The sequence below is a fragment of the Rana temporaria genome, chromosome 8, assembly GCF_905171775.1.
Source record: "Rana temporaria chromosome 8, aRanTem1.1, whole genome shotgun sequence".
Lineage (NCBI taxonomy): Eukaryota > Metazoa > Chordata > Amphibia > Anura > Ranidae > Rana > Rana temporaria.
The window spans coordinates 100,823,606-100,845,261 of NC_053496.1; the positions used below are offsets into that span (position 1 = coordinate 100,823,606).

At 44.2% G+C, this 21,656-nt stretch overlaps 1 protein-coding gene across 1 annotated transcript in view; it reads right to left on the minus strand.

Moving 5' to 3' along the window:
• The window catches only part of ELOVL3 (ELOVL fatty acid elongase 3), a 44,384-nt gene extending 23,435 nt beyond the window's left edge, over positions 1–20,949 (minus strand). Inside the window, exons 1-2 of the mRNA XM_040362376.1 lie at positions 20,779–20,949; positions 8,421–8,552 (exon numbers count right to left, since the gene is read on the minus strand). Of these exons, the coding sequence (XP_040218310.1) occupies positions 8,421–8,552; positions 20,779–20,876 (230 nt within the window). The 5' untranslated portion in view covers positions 20,877–20,949. The remainder of the gene's footprint in view (positions 1–8,420; positions 8,553–20,778) is intronic.
• Positions 20,950–21,656: the final 707 nt, after the last annotated feature.

The following is a 21,656-nucleotide window of genomic DNA, read 5'->3' on the forward strand; positions in this document are numbered from 1 at the left end:
TGAAGGCCCTGGGCCTATTAATCACCAAGTGAAACTACTCCTAGGACTTATTCAGAGTGATGCCTATTCAGCTCAAAATAGTGGGACAGGATTTCTAATGCTGTGATAGAAAAGTGATGCGCAGGAAGAGAAGTGTCTTGGAGGTAGAAGTCTGCAGTGGAGGAGAATGGTTTGAAGTAATGCTGTCAAGATTAGAGTCCACCATTTTTGTTCTATCCAAGTAAATGTAAAGCATAACTGCTATAACATTTGCAAAGGTAATGAGTAAATCTCAATGAAATTTTCAATGTAAAGCTGGCGCAGCTATAACATTGCAAATACCAATTTATCATATGGGCATCCCATATCCCTTCCCCCAACCAAGTCCAATCCCCTAAATAAAACAACAAAACAAAGCAAAAGACTTTTCATTGTCTACAAGTGTGATATATGGATTTCTGGCAGCAGGATGAATATTGGTGGATGTTAGTAACTCGGAGCAACACACCACTACAAATACAAAATGATTGCATTTTTTTTAGGATACATACCCGAAAATAACAAAAAAAGTAATATATTACACATTCTAAATTCACTGAAAAAAATTGGCATTACATGTGTGTCACTATTACTGAATGTTCTATAGAGGAGAACAGAGGTATTGTGGATCCTCACAAATCAGTTATTACTCTTGCTCAACATGTTTCATGGGACTTTGGCGCTTCATCAGGAGAGTATTGTCAATGGATCTGCAGCAAAACAACACCCAAAATTTCCCTACGGCGGATGTGGGGGGCACATTGAGCATGGACAACAATTAGAATTGAAATGACCGATAATAATTTTGGATATCCAGGGGGAATAGGACAGGGAGGGAATATAGATCTCTCAGAGGAGAGGCGGATGGTGTGTGGCTCCTATCCGAAGTCCACAGCTGCACTAAATCACCCGCAGAGAAATCTGCTTGGATTTATATGGTAACCCTCAATTTTCTTCTCTGCAATTGTCTTATTCCCCCTGGATATCCAAGATTATTATCGGTCATTTCAGTTCTAATTGTCATCCATGCTCATTGTGCCCCTCACATCCGCTGTAAGGGAATTTTGGGTGTTGTTTTGATGCAGATCCATTGACAATACTCTCCTGATGAAGCAGCAAAATCCCACGAAATATGTTGAGCAAGAGTAATGCATGATTTATACCTCTGTTCACCTCCATGGAGCACATTCAGTAATAGTGACAGTAATAGTGACAAAAATGTAATGCCGATATTCTCCAGTGACCTTAGATAGAACATGTAATGTATTAAGTTTTCTGTTATTTCGGGATAAGTATCTTTTTTTTTTTTCTTAAATAATTGGTATTAATAAAATATACTCTGTTCAAGTTGGTACTGCGATAGTCCATCCTTCTCTTTACCTTCCTCCTCTTTGCAACCTGTTGGGGACAGGTTTCCAATTTTCTCAGGAGGTGGAATAATGTACAATCTTTACAAACATATGCCGTGTACACACGACCGTTATTCATGTCATTGAAAAAAACAATGTATTTCTCGACGTGATTCCTCTCAAGCCTGCCTTGCATACACACGATCGTGAAAAAAAAAATGCTCGAGCAAAGTGCGGTGACGAACAACACGTTCAATGGCACTATAAAGGGGAAGTTCCATTCGAATGGCTCCACCCTTTGGGCTGCTTATGCTAATTTCCCCATCTCATAACTTGCTTCTGAGCATGCACGTTTTTTCCCCCCTCGTTAAAGCGTACACACGACACAAAAAATAGAGCAGGTTCTAAATTTCTAACGGACATTTTTCACGTCGAGAAAAATGCTCTGGAGCCTACACACCATAATTCACTGCGGCATCGCAGTGCATTGATGGCTGGTGATTGGCCAAGCATGCACTATGACCCGCATGCTTGGCCAATCACAGCTTGCAAAAAGCGGAGAGCCATAATTGGCCAAAGCCAGGGTGGCTTTGGCCAATTATGGCTCAGGGGGTTTAGTACACGCCCCACACTATAAAAGGACGCCTGCAGGTCGGCCTTGTGTAGTGCGTTGCAGTGGTTAAGAGAGAACAGAGAGAGACAGGGAGAGTGTCATTTTTTGCAGGTAGATAGAGCAGGCAGGCAGGCTAGTCAGTTAAAGTTAGTGTGTAGAGGATATATATGCATCCAATGTGTTGTGTATATATATTTATACACTGTATAGTTTAGCTAGATCAGCTCTTCCTAATTTACTGGCAGGCAGGTGATTGTGCTAGCTGCAGTATTCTCACGTGGTGTATTGCCTGCAGTGTGCACCATAAAGCTACATAGTGTGTGTACTGCCTTTGTCCTCTGCAGTTTGCACCTAAAGCTACTTGGTGTGTACTGCCTGTGTCCTCTGCAGTTTGCACCTAAAGCTACATAGTGTGTGTACTGCCTTTGTCCTCTGCAGTTTGCACCTAAAGCTACTTGGTGTGTACTGCCCGTGTCCTCTGCAGATTACACCTAAAGCTACATAGTGTGTGTACTGCCCGTGTCCTCTGCAGTTTGCACCTAAAGCTACTTGGTGTGTACTGCCTGTGTCCTCTGCAGTTTGCACCTAAAGCTACACAGTGTGTGTACTGCCTTTGTCCTCTGCAGTTTGCACCTAAAGCTACTTGGTGTGTACTGCCCGTGTCCTCTGCAGATTGCACCTAAAGCTACATAGTGTGTGTACTGCCTTTGTCCTCTGCAGTTTGCACCTAAAGCTACTTCGTGTGTACTGCCCGTGTCCTCTGCAGTGTGCACCTAAAGCTACGTGGTGTGTGTACTGTCTGTGTCTGTGCTATTGTTCTCAATGATTTTCATCCATATTGCAGGGACCAGACATTACATTAAAGCCGCAAGCATTTTTAAATTACTTTTTCCTTATAGTAATCTAATTTTGTGCAGGGACAGTTCTAAACATGTGCCACTTTACAGGCATACTATAGACACCCAGCAGGTACGATATTTAAAGGAATTTTTAATTTTTAATTTTTTTTATTTAAGCATCATTAAAATCACTGCTCCAGACGTCAATGGGGTTCTAAATGTTCACGCGAACGGTCGGTCCGTTCAAAGGTTCTGGTGCGAACCGAACAGGGGGGTGTTCGGCTCATCCCTAATGACCACTAAAAGGTGAAACCATGCGGCACACAATAGTTCCACCACAATTACTTTATAGAGCTTAGGGATCCCTTTTGTCAATAATGAGTGTAATCATCTTCACATAAAAAAAAAAAGATGTGTTGCATTTTTCTTACAATCACTGCAGGATTGTAGTGTGAACATTGCACACTAAAAATATTGTGTCTTTGCAGAGAACCCATAACAGGAAGTGATTAAGCGAGAACCTTCATGGCAGGATCACTGAATCATATAAACATACTAAAGCTTTTTGTAAAATCTTAGTGCTTGGACTTAAACCTACTTTATATGCAGAACCATCCGCAGAGCCCTGTCTTAAAATTAACACAAAAAAAATGAGTGCAGGCAAAACCACATTTAGTAGACTATTACAAGGCTCCTGGCTATTTGTTTTGAAGGCAATGCCAATATAAATATTCAAGAACAAACAAATGTATCTACATCCAAGAACAAAAATGCAATATATTGCAGCCTATCATTTCTTAGATGTGGTGGCTGCATTAGTTTTAATTTTTTAGGCATTTTTTTTTTTTTAATGTGTGGTCAACAATGGCCATTCATAACTCAAAAAAAGTACTTTTTATTGGTATATTAGCTATGGTCATTGTTCATTGGCCCACTGCATGTAGGAACATTTCTACCTTCTGTACTTGCTTCTGAGCTGGACTATGGGCTAGGGAGCAGTGCACAAGATTGCAACTAATAAGTACTGCTCATTCCACACTAACAGAAGTGAGGAGGAAAATGAGAGGGACAGGAGCTCATTGAGAACATGACAGGGAGGCAGAAAAATACAGTAATGCCGCGTACACACGATCAGATTTTCCATTGGAAAAACCTTGGATGTTTTTTCTGACCGAATTCTGCTCAAGCTTTGCTTGCATACACACTGAACTTTCGTCCCTCAAGAACGCGGTGACGTACAACACTACAACGAGCCAAGAAAATTAAGTTCAATGCTTCCGAGCATGCGTTGAATTGTTTCTGAGCATGAGTCGGAATTTTGCGTGTCGGAATTGCTACAGGCGATCTGATTTTCCGATAGGAATTTTTTCCATCTGAAAATTTAAGAACCAGCTCTCAATCTTTTGTTGGTGGGAATTCCGACAGCAAAAGTCCGATGGAGCATACACACGGTCAGAATTTCCGTTCAAAAGCTCACATCGGACTTTTGCTGTCTGAATTTTCGATCGTGTGTATGGGACATTAGAAACAATTGCATGAAAAATAGTGGATGTGTATAGATTATTTGTGGAGAATAAGGATATACTGTAGTTTATTCTCACTTTAAGTTTTCAAATAGTGATCTGATCCGTAACACACTTCCTCTGATTGGGTGGCTATGCTCACTCCTCCACTATATCTATGGGGGAGCAATGTAGACAGCCTTGAACAGCAACATTGTCAACCTACAGCAAGGGTAGTGTTAACTTAGCCATACACTGTAAGATTTCTCTTTTCTCTTATCACTCGATTCCCCCAGTCAGCCTGGATGGACAAATCTCCCCTGCTGGCTATTGTATTCTGACAGTCAGCACCTTGCGGCTGTCTACATGGCCTACCTAACAATTCTTTTTTCCAGATCCTCAGAGAGTTCTTTGCCATGAGGTGCCATGTTGAACTCTCAGTGACCAGTATGAGAGAGTGAGAGCGATAGCACCAAATTTAACACACCTGCCCCCATTCACACCTGAGACCTTGTGACACCAACGAGTCACATGAAACCGGGGAGGTAAAATTGATAATCGGGCCCAATTTGGACATTTTCACTTTGGGTTGTACTTACTTTTTTGCCAGCGGTTTAACCACTACCCGACGGCCGTACGACTTTATACGGCCCCGGGGTGGTTGTCAATCTCTAACAGGCCGTATAAAGACGGCCTGCGCGCGCATCCTGCGGCGCGCGCGTGCTCGCCGCATTGCTGAGATGCCGATGCGAGTGCCTGGCGGCCGTGATGTCCGCCAGGGACTCGCAATCGGCGGCTACAGGGACAAGACGTGGAGCTGTCAGGGGAGAGAGGAGACCGATCTGTGTCCCTTGTACATAGGGACACAGATCGGTCACCTCCCCCAGTCACCCCCCCTCCACCTACAGTTAGAACACAATTTAGGGTACACATTTAACCCCTTCCTCACCCCCTAGTGTTAACCCCTTCAATGCCAGTCACATTTATACAGTAATTAGTGCATATTTATAGCACTGATCGCTGTATAAATGTGAATGGCGCCAAAAATGTGTCAAAAGTGTCCGATGTGTCCGCCATAACGTCGCAGTCACGAAAAAAATGCTGATCGCCGTCATAAGTAGTAAAAAAAATTAATAAAAAATAATAATAATTCTGTCCCCTATTTTGTAAGCGCAATAACTTTTGCGCAAACCAGACGCTTCTTGCGATTTTTTTTTTCTTTTCCAAAAATATGTAGAAGAATACGTATCGCCTAGACTGAGAAAAAAAAATGTTTTTTAAAAAAAATTGGGATATTTATTATAGCAACAAGTAAAAAATATTGTTTTTTTTTTCAAAATTGTCGCTCTATTTTTGTTTATAGCGCAAAAAAAAAAAACGCAGAGGCGATCAAATACCACCAAAAGAAAGCTCTATTTGTGGGGAAAAAAGGACGTCAATTTTGTTTGGGAGCCACGTCGCACGACCGCGCAATTGTCAGTTAAAGTGACGCAGTGCCACAAGCTGAAATTTCACCTGGTCAGGAAGGGGTATATGTGCCCAGTAAGGAAGTGGTTAAACAATAATGGCTGTGTGTTGAGTTATTTTGAGGGGACAGCAAATGTACACTGTTATACAAGCTGTACACTCAGGGCCAGATTCAGAGACATTTGCACTGGCGCAGTGTATCAGAGATACGCTACGCCGCCGTATCTTACCTGGCGGAATTTTTAATCCAGGAAGATTTTGCGCCGTAAGTTACGGCGGCGTAGTGTATTTCTCGGCGCGTATTTCTAATTGGGCGGGTAGGGGGCGTGATTCATTTAAATGAAGCACGTCCCCGCGCGCCTTTTTGAAATGCGCATGCTCCGTTTTTAAATTTCCCGCCGTGCTTTGCGCGAAATGACGTCGCACCGACGTCATTTTTTGAACGTCGACGTCAGTTACGTCCTTTCCTATTCATGGACGAGTTACGCAAAAAAAAAAAATTCAAAATTCGATGCGGGAACGACGGCCATACTTTAACATGGCAGGTCTAAATATAGGCCACAAAATAGCAGCTCTAACTATACGCCGGGAAAAGTACGCCGGTGTATCAGTAGATACGCCAGCGTACTTCTTCTGTGAATCTGGCCCTTACTACTTTACATTGTAGCAAAGTTTAATTTCTTCAGTGTTGTCACATGAAAAGATATGATAAAATATTTACAAAAATATGAGGGTGTACTCACTTTTGTGAGATATTGTAACTAAGGAGGCTACTGAACCTGATGACAGGTTCTCCTAAGGGAAACATCAGGGCTCTATTAGACCTGTAAAGTCAACTCTGCAAGCTGAAAAATGTGAACAATTATTTGCTGATCTCCTGCAGGTCTGTATCTTGACACCTGCCATGGAGGTTTCAAGAAGGGACCAGTAAGCTTGGGAACATGGCGGGGGGACGGAGTCTAATGCCCTGTACATATGATTGGTTCGTCTGATGAAAATGGTTTGATGGACCGATCGTGTGTAAGCCCCATCGTTTTTTTCCCATCGGTGAAAAAACTAGGAACCTGTTTTAAAATTATCTGATGGTTAAAAAAACGATAGAAAAAAACTGATCGTCTGTGGGTAAACCCATCGGTTAAAAATCAACGCATGCTCAGAATCAAGTCGACGCATGCTCGGAATTTGCACTGAACTCCATTTTTCTCAGCACGTCGTTGTGTTTTTTACATCACCGCGTTCTGACACAATCGTTTTTTTTAACTGATGGTGTGTAGGCAAGACTGATGAAAGTCAGCTTCATCGGATATCTGATGAAAAAATCCATCAGACCGTTTTCATCGGATGAACCGATCGTGTGTACAGGGCATAAGGCGGGGGTGTCTATCGCTTCTGGCAGGAAGCTGGCACTCGGGACAAAGCTGCTGTAGAGGCTGCTGATGCTTTTTACCAGCATAACTATTATGTGGGTGGCAGCATAAAGGTTAGAGGAAGTTGAAAAATAACAGACTGACCAACAGGACCAACTGGAAATACAACTATGTTACAGGGGAACTCCGAAAGGCAAAGACTGCAGTGTTACGGTAATTCTACTGACAGACTGCATTATATATGCTATTTTTGGGTTTGCCCATAGTTCCACTTTCAACTCTGATACTATAATTGCTTTCGTAATAATTGGGTGGAAGTCATTGAAAAGAAAACACATTTAAATTATCCTAAATGACTTCACAAGGGCAGTTTCTCCATGTGTGACTCATGATAAAGCCAAACAGTACTGAACACTGCTCTGTCGCTGGGCCTTGTAGTAGTAGTCTCCTCTGCTACTGTTGTAGCTACTCCTAAGTACTACCTACACGTATTACAGTGTCTTAGCTAGATTCAGGATGGCGAGCGCATACTTGCGGCGGCGTAGCTTATGGCATTTAGGCTACGCCGCCGTAAGTTAGCGAGGCAAGTACATGATTCACAATGTACTTGCCTGCTAAGTTACGGTGGCGTAGCCTAAAGCGGGCGGGCGTAAGGGCGCCTAATTCAAATTAGGCTGAGGGGGCATGTTTTATGATAATTAGGCTTGACCCGACGTGATTGACGGTTTTTTGGAACTGCGCATGTGCCGTGCGCCTACATTTCCCAGTGTGCATTGCGGCTAAGTCCGCCGCACGGGCCTATTGATTTCAACGTGGACGTAAACAATGTAAGCCCCTATTCTCGGACGACTTACGCAAACGACGTAAAATTTTCGAATTTCGACGCGGGAACGGCGGCCATACTTAACATTACTATTTCATCTACATTCGTGAATAGGCGTACATTCGTGAATAGGCGTATCTAGTGATTTACATATTCTACGCCGACCGCAATGGAAGCGCCACCTAGCGGTCAGCCTAAATATTGCACCCTAAGATAGGACGGCGCAAGCCGTCGTATCTTAGATAGGTTTAAGTGTATCTCTGTTTGAGAATACACTTAAACTTATGACAGCGCAAATTCCGAGTTAGGTCGGCGTATCTACTGATACGCCGGCCTAACTCTTACTGAATCTGGCCCTCTATTTTTGTCTAGCCTAGTGATTTAAAACATTCCATAGCACAATTGTTGTAGAGATTGTACATACACAAGATTGGCTACTCACCTGAAGACAGCAAGGGCCAATGACCACAGGACTAGAGGTCTTCGCAGTTCAAATTTTTTCCTTTCTTTCATAACTCGCTGGGCCCAAAATATTATTGTAGCATATAGAACAGAGAAAAAGAAGGACTTGCTCCTGTGCAAGAGAAAAATAATATATTACTGAAATTCAGGCAAGACTTGGTTTGACATTTTTAAAGCTTTGTTCAGATACAGGGGCCTATTTATCAATGTTTGGAGCCAAGATCAACACAACGTTCACCCAAGATCCACACATTTTTCACATAAGATTTATTTGAAAAATGTAGGGTGAAAACATTAGTAAACAGACCCTATAGTAAACATGTATTCAGATATTTTATCCTCCTTTTCCTGATTTGTTTTCTAGTTGAAAAAACTCCACACATATAGGCTGATTCTGTTTTTTAGAAGGTGCACATTGTAGTCACGACATGAGCTCTAAAATCTGCTGTACCTATGGATATGTTTTTCAAAAAGATAGATCTGATTATACAGACATTTGATACAAGTCCATGAATTGCCTCCAAATATGATTATATGATATAGATTTCATACTTTTGATCTTTGTCATAATATTGTTATTGGAATTCAAAGACATATACAGTGGAACCTCAGTTTAAGATAGGGTGATCAGACATCCCCGGTTTCAGGGGACAGTCCCCGGATTGAGGACACTGTCCCTGGACCAAGTCTATCCCTGGCTTTGTCCCCGGATTGGATTTAAACAGGGGCTGGGGCAATTTCATGGACAGTCAGTGCAGAATAAAAAAAAAAAAATCAGACTTACACCCCCCGCCGCTCCTACTAGCTTAGGGGGGGGGGGGGGTATTTTTTTCCATTATCTGTGCCTCTTTCTGATGATCATGTGCTGGTCGGAGCAGAGGGAATATTTCTTTAGTTTCGGGTGCATGACCATTCCGCTCCACTCGCATGTTCTTCTGCTTTGGCTCAATTCCTTTGGCTCAAGTCCTTCGCTCCCCACCCAGTAGTAGCCAGGGCCCGGAGAGTAAGACTTGACAGACTGTGAGGTGGGCGGCGACGGGCAGAGAGTCGCTGATTGCCGCCATTACTAGTTAAAAAAAAATATGTCCCCAGATTTCATTTTAAAAATCTGGTCACCTTAGTTTAAGAGTAACTTGATTTGAGAGCGTCTTGATTTGCAAGCAACTTTTTTTCTTAAATTCTGACTCGGTTTGCGAGTGTTTACTCGCAAGACGAGCAGAATTCAAGCTAAATAGGCCTGCAGTACCTCATTTGGCCTGAGGTACGGGGGCGCAGAAGCCGAGCAGAGCCGAAAATAGGCCTGCAGTACCTCATTTGGCCTGAGGTACAGGGCGCAGGAGCCGAGAAAAGCCGAACATTGGCCTGCAGTACCTCATTTGGCCTGATGTACGGGGCGCAGGAAACGAGCCTAAGTGTCCTCGGGCCTTTTCGGACGTTTTCGGCGCTCTCTGGCGCCCCCCACCTATGGCCGCATTCGGTATGGCATTCCATTGAAGTCAATGCGGAACAAATTATTTTTGTTTCCATTGACTTCAATGGGAAAACTCGCTTTGATATGTGAGTACTTTGGATTACGAGCATACTCCTGAAATGGACTATGCTCGTAATCCGAGGTTCAACTGTATCTCAAACCAGATTCTTTGCAAAACAAATATGTATGGTAATTGTTAAAGCAGAGATTTAAATCTTGATTTATTATCTGGGATTGTTCTTCATTTGGATCATGTTTGGGTGTAATTGCCCAATTATAGGACCGTGGCACAGATTCTAAGAATAGGATTTGCAGACATTAACCTGTTTACGTGGGTTGATTATACTAGATGAAACATGACCAGGTGGAAGCAGGTGTGTTATATTGATGTAAATGAATTTGTCTTCTGTTTGTGCCAATATGAAAACAGTGCCAGCACTCTCACACACAGTGGTCAGACATTCACGCATGTGATGCAAAGTAGGTATTTGTTCTCGGCTATTTTGTTGTTCTAAGTCTATTTTGTACTTGCCAACGTGATCCTTCTGACAGTGAGATAACACAACATGGATCTCTCTCTTTCGTCACATAAAATGATCAACTTCCAAAAACACTGCATGTATTATTCTCTTTAACCGCTTGCCGAGCAGCCGCCGTCATTACATAGTTACATATTTAGTCAGGTTGAAACTAAAATTCATCTAATTAAACCATAAAAATAAATAAAAAATATCATACAATAGGCTATCCACTTAGGCAGTTGTTTCGACTTTGAGTTGATTCTGAGCATGCGCACTGGGATGCGCCCACGGGACGGCGCATGCGCCGTTCATTTTAAGTACTTCTATGGCGCTTGGCCCATCATTTGCATGGGGTCACGCCTAATTAGCATGGCTCACGCCCACTTCCACCTACGATGGCTTACGCTGAGGAAACCCAGCGTATCTTTAACAGCGAGTGGGAGCAAGTGCTTTGTGAATCCAGTGCTTGCCTCTGTGCGCTGTGCCAGGGTAGCGTAAAAGAGATACACTACGGCGGCATAAATATGCGCCGATGTATGTGAATCCGGGCCATTGTGTTTTTTTTCAAAATCATCGCTGTTCTTTTGTTTATAGCGCAAAAAAATAAAACCCACATAGGTGATCAAATACCATCAAAAGAAAGCTCTATTTGTGTGAAAAAAGGACGCAAATTATGTTTGGGTACAGCATCGCACGACCGTGCAATTGTCTGTTAAAGCGACGCAGTGCCAAATTGTAAATAGTACTCTGATCATGATTTTTGAACCACTTCAGCCCCAGAAGAATTGTCTGCTCAATGACCGGGCGACGCTGCACCCAAACAAAATTGACAAAAATGCGCTGATTACTGTAAAAATTTCACTGGCAGGGTAGGGGTTAACACTAGGGGGCAATCAAGGGGTTAATTGTGTTCCCTGACTGTGTGTTCTAGCTGTGGGGGGAGGGGACTGACTAGAGGAAATGACAGATCATGGTTCCTAGCTATTAGGAACTCACAATCTGTCTCTCCTCACAGAACCGGGATTTGCGTGTTTACACACAGTCCCTGTTCTGCCTCGCGCCTGCTATCCCGCCTAAAGGGACTGACGTACATCTACGAAGGTTTGCGGGATCATACCGACCTGCCACCGTATCATGATGGCGGCTGGTCAGCAAGTGGTTAATGCTTTGTACAATTGCTGATAGCTGAAGTGTAAACAAAAAAGTTGCGGTAGGTATCGGTAATTGGTATTGGCCAGTACTAAAAAAAGACCCTAATATAACTTAATGGTAATTTTTTTATTTCTTTACACATTACATTATTTTACATTACATTTCTTTGAATTTGATTGAAGCAAGGAGTATTGTGTCTTATTTTATTGCCATCTTGTTTGATAACCTAAAGTTCAGGGGTTGCAAATCTTTAAAATAAATAAGTTCTTCAGAATCGTGATCTTTATTCTAAGCAAAAGAAATTGTGATCCTCATTTTATCCAGAATCGTGCAGCTGTAATTGGTATATCTGTATATACCAACAGCAGGCAACAGCGCTGCCATCAGGGGGAACACATGCTGGGTTCAAACCCCTCCCCCAGATTGTCCTGCCCAAATATGCAGTTAGTGTCCCTGCTGCCACAGCCATGACATTTAGCAACAGTGCAGGCAGTGCAGCAATCAGAACCGTGCCTGAATGTATGGCGGCTGACAGCATCCACCGCTGCTGCTCACCTGCTGTCCTCAGCACTAGGGCTTTGTTGCTAGGACTGCCATGTCCTAGCAACCAATCACATGCTTACCCCTCCCTGGCATTCAGAGGAGGAGGAGGAAGTACCCTCTTCCAACTTATCCAATTCCAAATTCCAGCCTTTCAGCTTCCACCTGTCCTGTAGTCAACTGCTGCAATGAGAAGAAACGGATCCTGATGTAAGCTGGGGTCTTCACAATACTCCCTCCTCCTCTTCCACTACCCCAACTATTCTCTTAAACCACTCCACTCTCCTTACCCCACTCTTCTCTTTCCTTTAACTTTGGGGACCATATTAAAAGGGAATGTGCTCGCAACCTTTCTTCATAACTAATATCCTTCAGACCCTTAATTAGCTTTGTTGCCCTTCGGATGTAAGGTTGCTTTAGAGATCCTGATATAAAAGGGCTTTAGAGACTCTGATATAAGGTCGCTTTAGGGACCCTGTTGTAAGAGAGCTTTAGGGACCCTGATGTAGGGGGGACTCTGGAGACCTTGATGTAAGGGGGGCTATGGGGACCCTAATGGTAGGGGGGTTGACTTTGGGCATCCTAATGAAAGGGGGACTCTAATGTAAGGAGGTAAACTTGGGTCCCTGATATTAGGAGGGGGTTCTGGGGGGGCCTGGTGGCTTTGGGATCCTAATGTAAGGGGGAACTTTGGGGACCCTAATCAAAGTGGGGTCTCTGATGTAAGGGCAAACACTGCAGACCCTGATTTAAGGAGGGGGAACGTGGGGGACCATGATTTAAGGAGAGGGGAACGCAGGGGACTCTGATTTAAAAAGGGGTATCTCTGGAGACCCTGATTTAAGGAGGGGGAACTCTGGGGACCCTAGTTTAAGGAGAGGGGACTCTTGGGACCCTGATGTAAAGGAAGGGTGACTCTGGGGACACTGATGAAAGGAGGGGGGATTCTGTGGACACTGATGTATGTGGACCCCCCCCCTGGTCAGTGAGTCACTTACCTGTTCTCACAGGCAATGTGGTCGGCTTCTCTACGGGCTGTGTGCTTGGTGCTCGACTCCCCTGCGTGCTTCTTCTCCCTCCTCTCCTCCGTGTGTCTCCTTTTGGCCAATCCGATCATATTTCCTTTTGGCCAATTGGATGACGGGTCATCTGACCCATTTCCTGATTGGCAGGGAAGGGCTTCAGTGTTACAATAGCGAATATTCATTCGCTATTATAAGACAACTGGGTGGGCTCGGAGCACAGTGCTCTGCACCCTTTTTTGAAGCCTATTATAAACTCTGGCTCTAATCACGTGCTTCAAAGAAAAAAACACCTCCCATGGGAATCTATGCTTCAGGGGGCCGGACACATAGATAGGGGGGGCACGCCCGTGCCCCCCTAGTGGACGGTCCGCCACTGCTGTACATGCACAAATGTTTTTGCCTTGCATTTCAATTTTAAACTGAATGGGTTGTTTTACAACGTGAAGGTTCATGTATAATTTATTCTAATAGCTGTAATAATAAATGTTAATATAAGTACAGATCTTTAAAGTGGTTGTAAAGCCATGAGGATTTTCTCTTTAATGGGTTCTATGCATTAAGGTGAAAAAACCTTCCATGCTGTAGCTCCCCCCAGACCCCCCCCTTTTTCTTTCCTGAGCCCGATCCAATCCAGCGATGTGCATGAGCACAGCGGCTCCAGCCACTGTCTCTCTCTCCTCATTAGACCAATTGATAGCAGCAGGAGCTGCTGACAATCAAATCCTGTGACACAGGAGCAGGGGGTGGGGCCGAGACCCTCTGTTTGTGCCAATGAGCGCAGCAGCGGGACTCAGAAGTGAGAACGCATAGGTGCCCCCAGGGAAATCAGCTTTGCGTGGGGGCACCTAATGAAGAGAAAGGGTCTGGATGGCCGGCGGGGCACCCCAGAAGAAGAGGAACGGGGCGGCTCTGTGCAAAAGCATTGCACAGAATGGATAAGTATAGGCATGTATGTTATTTTTATACAAAAAAAATAGGGTTTACAACTACTTGAACTTGTATTGAACATGCCATTTTTTTTTCAAAAGTTGTCTGTACCTCGCCCAAGTGTTTTGCTTAGTCACTGCTAGTAAATGTAAGTGCAAACATAGCCATTTCAATATACACCTCATTGTCAAACTGCTAAAATCAGACGTACCTTCGTGCAAAGTAAGAAATAATCCTGACCTTTGTTCCAGGAAGCTTCCTCATACATTCTCTTTAGAATACTATAGGACTTTCTCTTCTTTATGGGTGTGTATGGAATGCATAATTGTGAATTTATAAAGTCATATTTCAATGCAGACAAAAAATGCCAACCATGTGTTAGTTTACAAGATCAAATCATAAAATCAAGATGCAGTAGTTCTTTTTTTTTTTAAAGTGTATTTTGTGCGTGTACTCGAGAGAGGAGCCGGACTGCAGGAGTTGGGAGTAGGCAGACCTCCCCCAGAGGCAATCTGCCACCTTTCTCCATGCCTCGGGTGGCAACGGCGGGTGTGAGGGGGTCCTCCCACACAGCCCACCCTACCTGCTCCGCTTTGAAGCCCAACGGGGCAGAGGGACTCCCTATAAGGAAGTGAGAGGATTTGCCCGCTCAACCAGCCCCGTTAGTCCTTCGCCTCTCTTTTTAGAGACCGCGTGGTCAAAGTGCGTGCATGTTAACCCAATTTCGAGTGCGTGTAAGTGTGGTGGTTTTTGTGGGAGGGGGGTGGGTGTACTAAGCGCAGGCTTACCTCGCATAGCACACCCACCGGGAGCCGGGCTGAGACCACCAATCTCAATTCACATGTAGCCGAGACCGGGATCCGAACCCCTAGCTGCAGAGGTGAATGGCTTGTCAGCGCAGTGCCAATCGCGTTGAGCCACCGCAGCTCTAAGATGCAGTAGTTCTAATGGCACCATAGACTTAGGAGTGTAATCACAATATGACAGGTGGGGGATCGGGGGGCTGGCTGAAAAACAGCTAGATCAGACAGTTGTCATCTCTTGTTTATGCTTAGACATTGGGAGGACGTACCTCTTTGTCACCATGGAGGGTAAGGCCCCATACACACGATAGAATTTATCCGCAAATACGGTCCAGCGGACCGTTTCCGCGGATAAATCCTCTCGAGGATTTCAGCAGATTTTAATGCGATGGAGTGTACTCACCATTGCATTGAAATCCGCGCCGAAATCCTCTGGCGATGACGTGTCGCGCCGTCGCCACGATTATGACGCGGCGACGTGCGCGACGCTGTCATATAAGGAATTCCACGCATGCGTCGAATCATTACGACGCATGCGGGGGATCCCTTCGGACGGATGGATCCGGTGAGTCTGTACAGACCAGCGGATCCATCTGTTGGGATGGACTCCAGCAGATGGATATGTTCTGCATGTCAGCAAATATCCGATCTGCTGGAATCCATCCCAGGGGAGATATATCCGCGGAAAAAGATCCGCTGGCGTGTACACACCATAGGATCTATCCGCTGAAACCCATTTGCTGGGATTTATCTGAGGATGGATTCTATCGTGTGTACGGGGCCTGAGTACTCTCCAGACATTCCTAGAAAATCCAATCGGTCTGATTGACCCTGCCAATTAACACAGGTCAACCACAAGATGTGGGTTTATGAAATCATGTCCAGAGACAACAATCATTAGTAATTCATCCGACCATTAGTAATTCATTCAATCATTAGTAAACAATTGCTTACATCATTTGTATGTGGGTTTGGTTAGTTTGCAGTCTAAAATTAATCTATCCATCTATTTAAAATGTTTTCACACCCTACTCCCAACATCCACAGTTTCTTTAGGTAATGTAAAACATGCATATATTTTAATAAACCTGAACTCATGGGGCTCCCGGGCAATAGGAGATCATGGAAGCCCCCTGTCCCCACCCACACTCAAGCCACACCCACACAAAACCCAACCTACATATTGCAGCTAAGCTGCATAAAGGGGGTATTTAAATATCAACTGCAGCATAGCCTGCTGGAAGTTCCTGGCTTTTTTTCCGTAGAAGCTGCTGGGCACTTTCAGGTTTAACCACTTCCATACAGGGCACGTATACACCTTCCCGCCCAGACCAATTTTTAGCTTTCAGCGCTGTTGCACTTTAAATGACAATTGCGCGGTCATGCTACACTGTACCCAAACTAAATTTTTTATCATTTTGTACCCACAAATAGAGCTTTCTTTTGGTGGTATTTGATCACCTCTGGGATATTTATTTTCTGCAAAAAAAAAAAAAATTACCGAAAATTTAGGAAAAAAAAAATGTTTATGTTTCTGTTATAAAACATTGTAAATAAGTACGTTTTCTCCTTCACTGATGGGCACTGACGGGCACTGATAAGGCGGCACTGATGGGCACCGAGGAGGTGGCACTGATGTGGTGGCATTGATGGGCACTAATATGCGGCACTGATGGGCGGCACGGATGGACACTGATAGGCGGCATGGATAGGCGGCATGGATGGGCTTGGATAGGCGGCATGGATGGGCACAGATAGGCGGCACGGATAAGCACGGAAAGGCGGCACGGACGGGCACGGATAGGCGGCACAGACGGACACGGATAGGCGGCATGGATGGGCACTGATAGGCGGCATGGATGGGCACTGATAGGTGGCACGGATGGGCACTATTGTACGTGTTGTACTAATGGATGCCAATCAGTGCCAAACAATGCCTGCCAATCAGTGATGCCCATTGTAGGCACTGATTGGCATCCATTACGGCACTGATTGGCATCCATTTTGTGTGTCCTCCTCATCCCTGGTGGTCTAGGGTGACATCCTTTTTTTTTTTTACTGGTGGTCTATATGCCCATCCCTGGTGGTCCAGTGGGCATCCCTGGTGGTCCAGTGTGGGCATCCTCGGGGGGCTGTGCTGATGATCGATCAGCACAAACCCCCCTGTCACAGGAGCAGCCGATCGGCTCTCCTCTACTCGCGTGATTGGACACGGCTGATCACGTGGTAAAGAGTCTCCGTGAGAGACACCTCTTTACCTTGATCGGTGTTGCGGGGTGTCAGAATGACACCCTGCAACAACGATCGCCGCGATGCGCGCCCCCGGGGGCGCGCAGCGGCTCAGAATCCTGAGGAAGTCATATGACGTCCAGTCAGGATTCTACAACCACTTTGCCGACGTCAATATGTCATTGGCGGGCGGCAAGTAGTTAAAGAAGCAGCCATCTTTATGATACAACCAGGGGAGTTTTATGAAAGCAGTGGGCTTGTGTGCAAGATCGTAAGTTGGGCTCTAAAGCTAGAGAAAGAAGCAATTGCAGCAATTATTGAGTGTGGTTTTTGGGGGCTGTAGGTAGTGCCTGCTGGTTACATAGTATGTTACATAGATGACCGATGATTGAGGGTTTGCCTTGTGTGGCCGTTCTGCTCCAACTCAGCTGGTTCCTGACAGGGTTGCCAATCCCTCACAACTTTTTATGAAACATGGAAAATGTTTTTGACAGAATGCATTTTTTACTAAAAACCTGAGGTATGACAGAAACTCCTATTAGAAACTAAGAAGGGCAAGATGGTGTGGAGGGATAAAGGAAGAAGGGGGGTGGGGGAAGAGAGATAGAAATAGAAGGAGAGAGATGGAGGAGGAAAGTGGGGAAGGGGTGAGATAGAGAGGGACAGAGAGGGGGTGGGAAAGAGATGGGGTGATAGAGGGGGCGATAGAGAGGGGGGGTGACAGAGAGGGGGGAGAGAGCTGTCACAGAGCAACCACAGCCAATGCAGATTGGGGCTCGCTCGGCGGGGCCTCGCACCCCAGAGTTGGAAGATGATGACCGAAGGGAGAGGGGTGAAGGCATAGTTTCAACATCGGATTTGATTTTGATAGGACATGAGGACCGGTGGTCAACCAGGCAAATGCCCGGTTTGCCCTGTGGCCAGTCCGTTCCAGATTACGGACAGCAAAAAGATCATTGGTGGAATGATACTGAGTCTGTCAAAAAGCATTGGACCCAAAATTATGCAAGTATAATCAACTAGAATGTTAATCAGCCACAGCTCAAGGAACCCCTAGCAACTTTTGGAGGAATCCTAGGTTGAGACTGACTGGTCTAGTTCATGCATTGTAAACTGAGGAGTAGTGTGTTTTTACAAGAAAGCAGGTAATCCTCTGGTTCCTTTATTGTAAATACCAGAGTGTACCCTATAGGTATCCTCACTACAACTTCTGCAAGTGTTTCCGTTTTTTTTTTTTTTTCAGAAGCACCAGACTGGAAAAGCTTTGATTTTCACAAATGAGTTATATTGTCCTTTTTGCACATGTGTAGGACTTTATAGACATACCATCTAATTCTAGATGTAAAATCTGTTAGCTTTAGGTTGCCTTGTTTGCCAGAATTTGTCTGAAAATAAATGAAATGCCTGATTGGTTGCCAAGGGCACATCACATTATCTTTCCAACACAATGGGGTTGATTTACTAAACCTGGAGAGTGCAAAACCTGGCGCAGCTCTGCAGAGAAACCAATCAGCTTCCAGGTTTTTTTTTTGTCAAAGCTTAAAGTGGAGGTCCACCCTAAGAACAAGTATTTACCATTCAATCCAGCATACTGCCGACATGTACAGTATGCTGTTTTTTTGTTTTTTTTCGCTTTACATACTGTAGTAAAGGTATTTCTTCCCCCGGCTTCCAGGTAGTAAATCCCGCGGGACTGGGCATTCCTATTCGAGACTAAGTGATTGACGTATGACAAAAGCTTTCCCACGGCGCATAATGCGCGTCACGAGTTGCCGAAAGAAGCCGAAATGCGAGTCGGCGCTATACGGCGCCTGCGCACCGACGTTCGGCTTTTTTCGGAAACTGGTGACGCGCCTTTTGTGCCGGGGGGCAAGCTTTTGTCATACGTCAATCACTTAGTCTCGAATAGGAACGCCCAGTCCCGCAGGATTCACTACCCGGAAGCCGGGGGAAGAAATACCTATACTACGGTATGTAAAGCGAGAAAAAAAAACAGCATACTGTACATGTCGGCAGTATGCTGGATTGAATGGTAAATACTTGTTTTTAGGGTGAACCTCCACTTTAATTGAGCAACTTGAAGTTAGAATCTGATTGGCTACCATGCACAGCTGCACCAGATTTTGCACTCTCCAGTTTTAGTAAATCAACCCCAATGAACAGGAGTTCAACTCCTGAACCAAATGCAGGCGATAAAGGAACCGTTGATGCTTGTGGCTGTCCATATGCCAGTGAGCACATGACAGCAATATATGACATCATCTTATGGCTGTTTAACAATGGCCATATCAAGATGACACACATTCAATGTCACTGTAATGTGATGTAATAGAGAATCTAGTATTTCTCAGGCAGATCAGAAGGTATGCAACCACCACAAGCATGCAGTGGATAAACACTTCCAAAATTTCAGTGTGAACATACCTTCTACTAGGTAAGTACTTCTACTGATTTTCCTAGTAATATTGTGCACAGCATAAGGGTATGATAACTACTTGTCAATTCATAGGATAATTATTAGATATACCTGTAAATATTCTAGGAGAATTTGTACCTATGTTGGTCCTAGTACTGAAAGGATAGCTTGTCTCCAAGTGGTTGTAAACCCTGTTACACCAGTTTAACCTACAGGTAAGCCTATAACAAGGCTAAAGCCTTGTACACACGACCGAGAAACTCGACGGTGAAACACATCGTTTTGCTCGTCGAGTTCCTTGTTAGGCTGTCGAGGATCTCGGCGAGCCAAATTTCCCCATTCCCTTCAAGGAAAAAGAAGACATGCTCTCTTTTTGGCTCGACGAGATCCTCGACAGTTTCCTCATCGAAAAGTGTGCACATGACCAGTTTCCTCGGCAAAAAAAAAAAAAAAAACAGCAAGTTTCTTGCTGGTTTTTGCAGAGAAACTCGGTCATGTGTACAAGGCTTTACCTGTAGATACCTTGAATATCTCCTAAACCTGCACAGTTTAGGAGCTATTCAGTATATGCGCTGCTGTCGATGTCATCTGCGCATGCGCATTGAAGAAACGGGCCGCTGGTGCCGTTTCTTCAAGAGTCGTGCTGTGACCGGAGGCTCCCAAGTGCATGTGCAGGAGTGATGTCATTGCGGCTCCGGCCAATCACAGCGCCGGAGCCGCGAACCCAGACAGAAGTAACTCCGGAAGAAGATGTCCGCACTGTACTCGGAGGGCTGACTCCGATCCAGGGCATCGTTCTAAGGTAAGTATTTCATAATGAGCTAGCTAGCTCAGTATGCATTTGTCTTGCAGGGGGTTCTTTCCCCCCAAGGTTTACAACCTCTTTAACTCTTTAAAATGAACACTTTACACAATTGATTTGGGAGACAACAGCTGCAAAGATTATAGACTTGATAACAAATAAGCAAACATTGCTCCATGTTGGCACGCACATGAGTCAGACAGACCACAGGTTCAGGTCTAGCACATCTATAGCAAAATCAGTAAAATATACAAATAGAGATGACTGTTCACTATGATAATATTTATCCAAAAATGACACAGAATAAAAGCTATTTTTTGCCTGTAAATGCTGCTCCGAGCGCTTTATCAAAGAGTACATAATTGTAAAGACTTGATGATATAAAAGTTTTTTACCGGTGTCTTTTAATTTAATTAAACATGTATGTTCCTACCCTGGTTTTTAGAACTCACCAGTTCTCTTGCATCCATTGGATGGCTTCTTGGTCATCAAATTGCTTCTCGAAATCATATTCCTGTAGCAGAACCACTGAGAGGTTGCGCTCCTCCATTTTCCTGTGTGCATCTGAGCCTGTTCTCCTGCTGTGCTGTCTGTTGAATGAGAGAGGACCAGTAAAAGAAAAGCCAGCTAAACCGGTAATACAGTCCTGACACCCCGCCCTTATACACTACAGCCTACACCTGCCTATGACATATGTCAGGTGTGCAGCCTTTAAAGAGATAAGCTGTGTTACCAATCTGCAACACACATTCAAATCCTATCTGAGAATTAGATATTTATATAAAAGGTTACATTATGGAGTCGGATGCAAACATTTTAATACATTTAAAAAAAAGTGGACACATTGAACATTTAAATACGCTGAAGAGGACTACTATTTACAGTTAATATATCATGTCTACAGTTGTATGGCTGAAGTCGCATTGGGTTCGCAGGAAAATAGTGCAGGGACTTTTTTTTCCCCGCACTGGAATCGGATCGCATGGGTGTTCTCAACCATGAGATCCGATTCCTGTGCGAGTTCACAGTTCTAAAATAAAATAGCCTAAAATAAAAATTGGATTTTTCTGCAGTTTTTCTTGGTCGATCAAACTAACTGCTAGTAACATTTTTAAATGCTGTTGCTTGGAATAGAGAATTCCAATAATAAATACCTTTACATATTCTGACTGCATAGCATATCGGTTTATTTCAATGCTGAGTTAGTAGACCATATTTGTTTTGTTTAAGAAAATGTTGGCATCCATATTCTGTTGGGCATCTTAGAAAATAGAAATAAAATTTGCAAAGGCGTAATTTTTTAAATGTTCAACATGCATTGTACTGATAT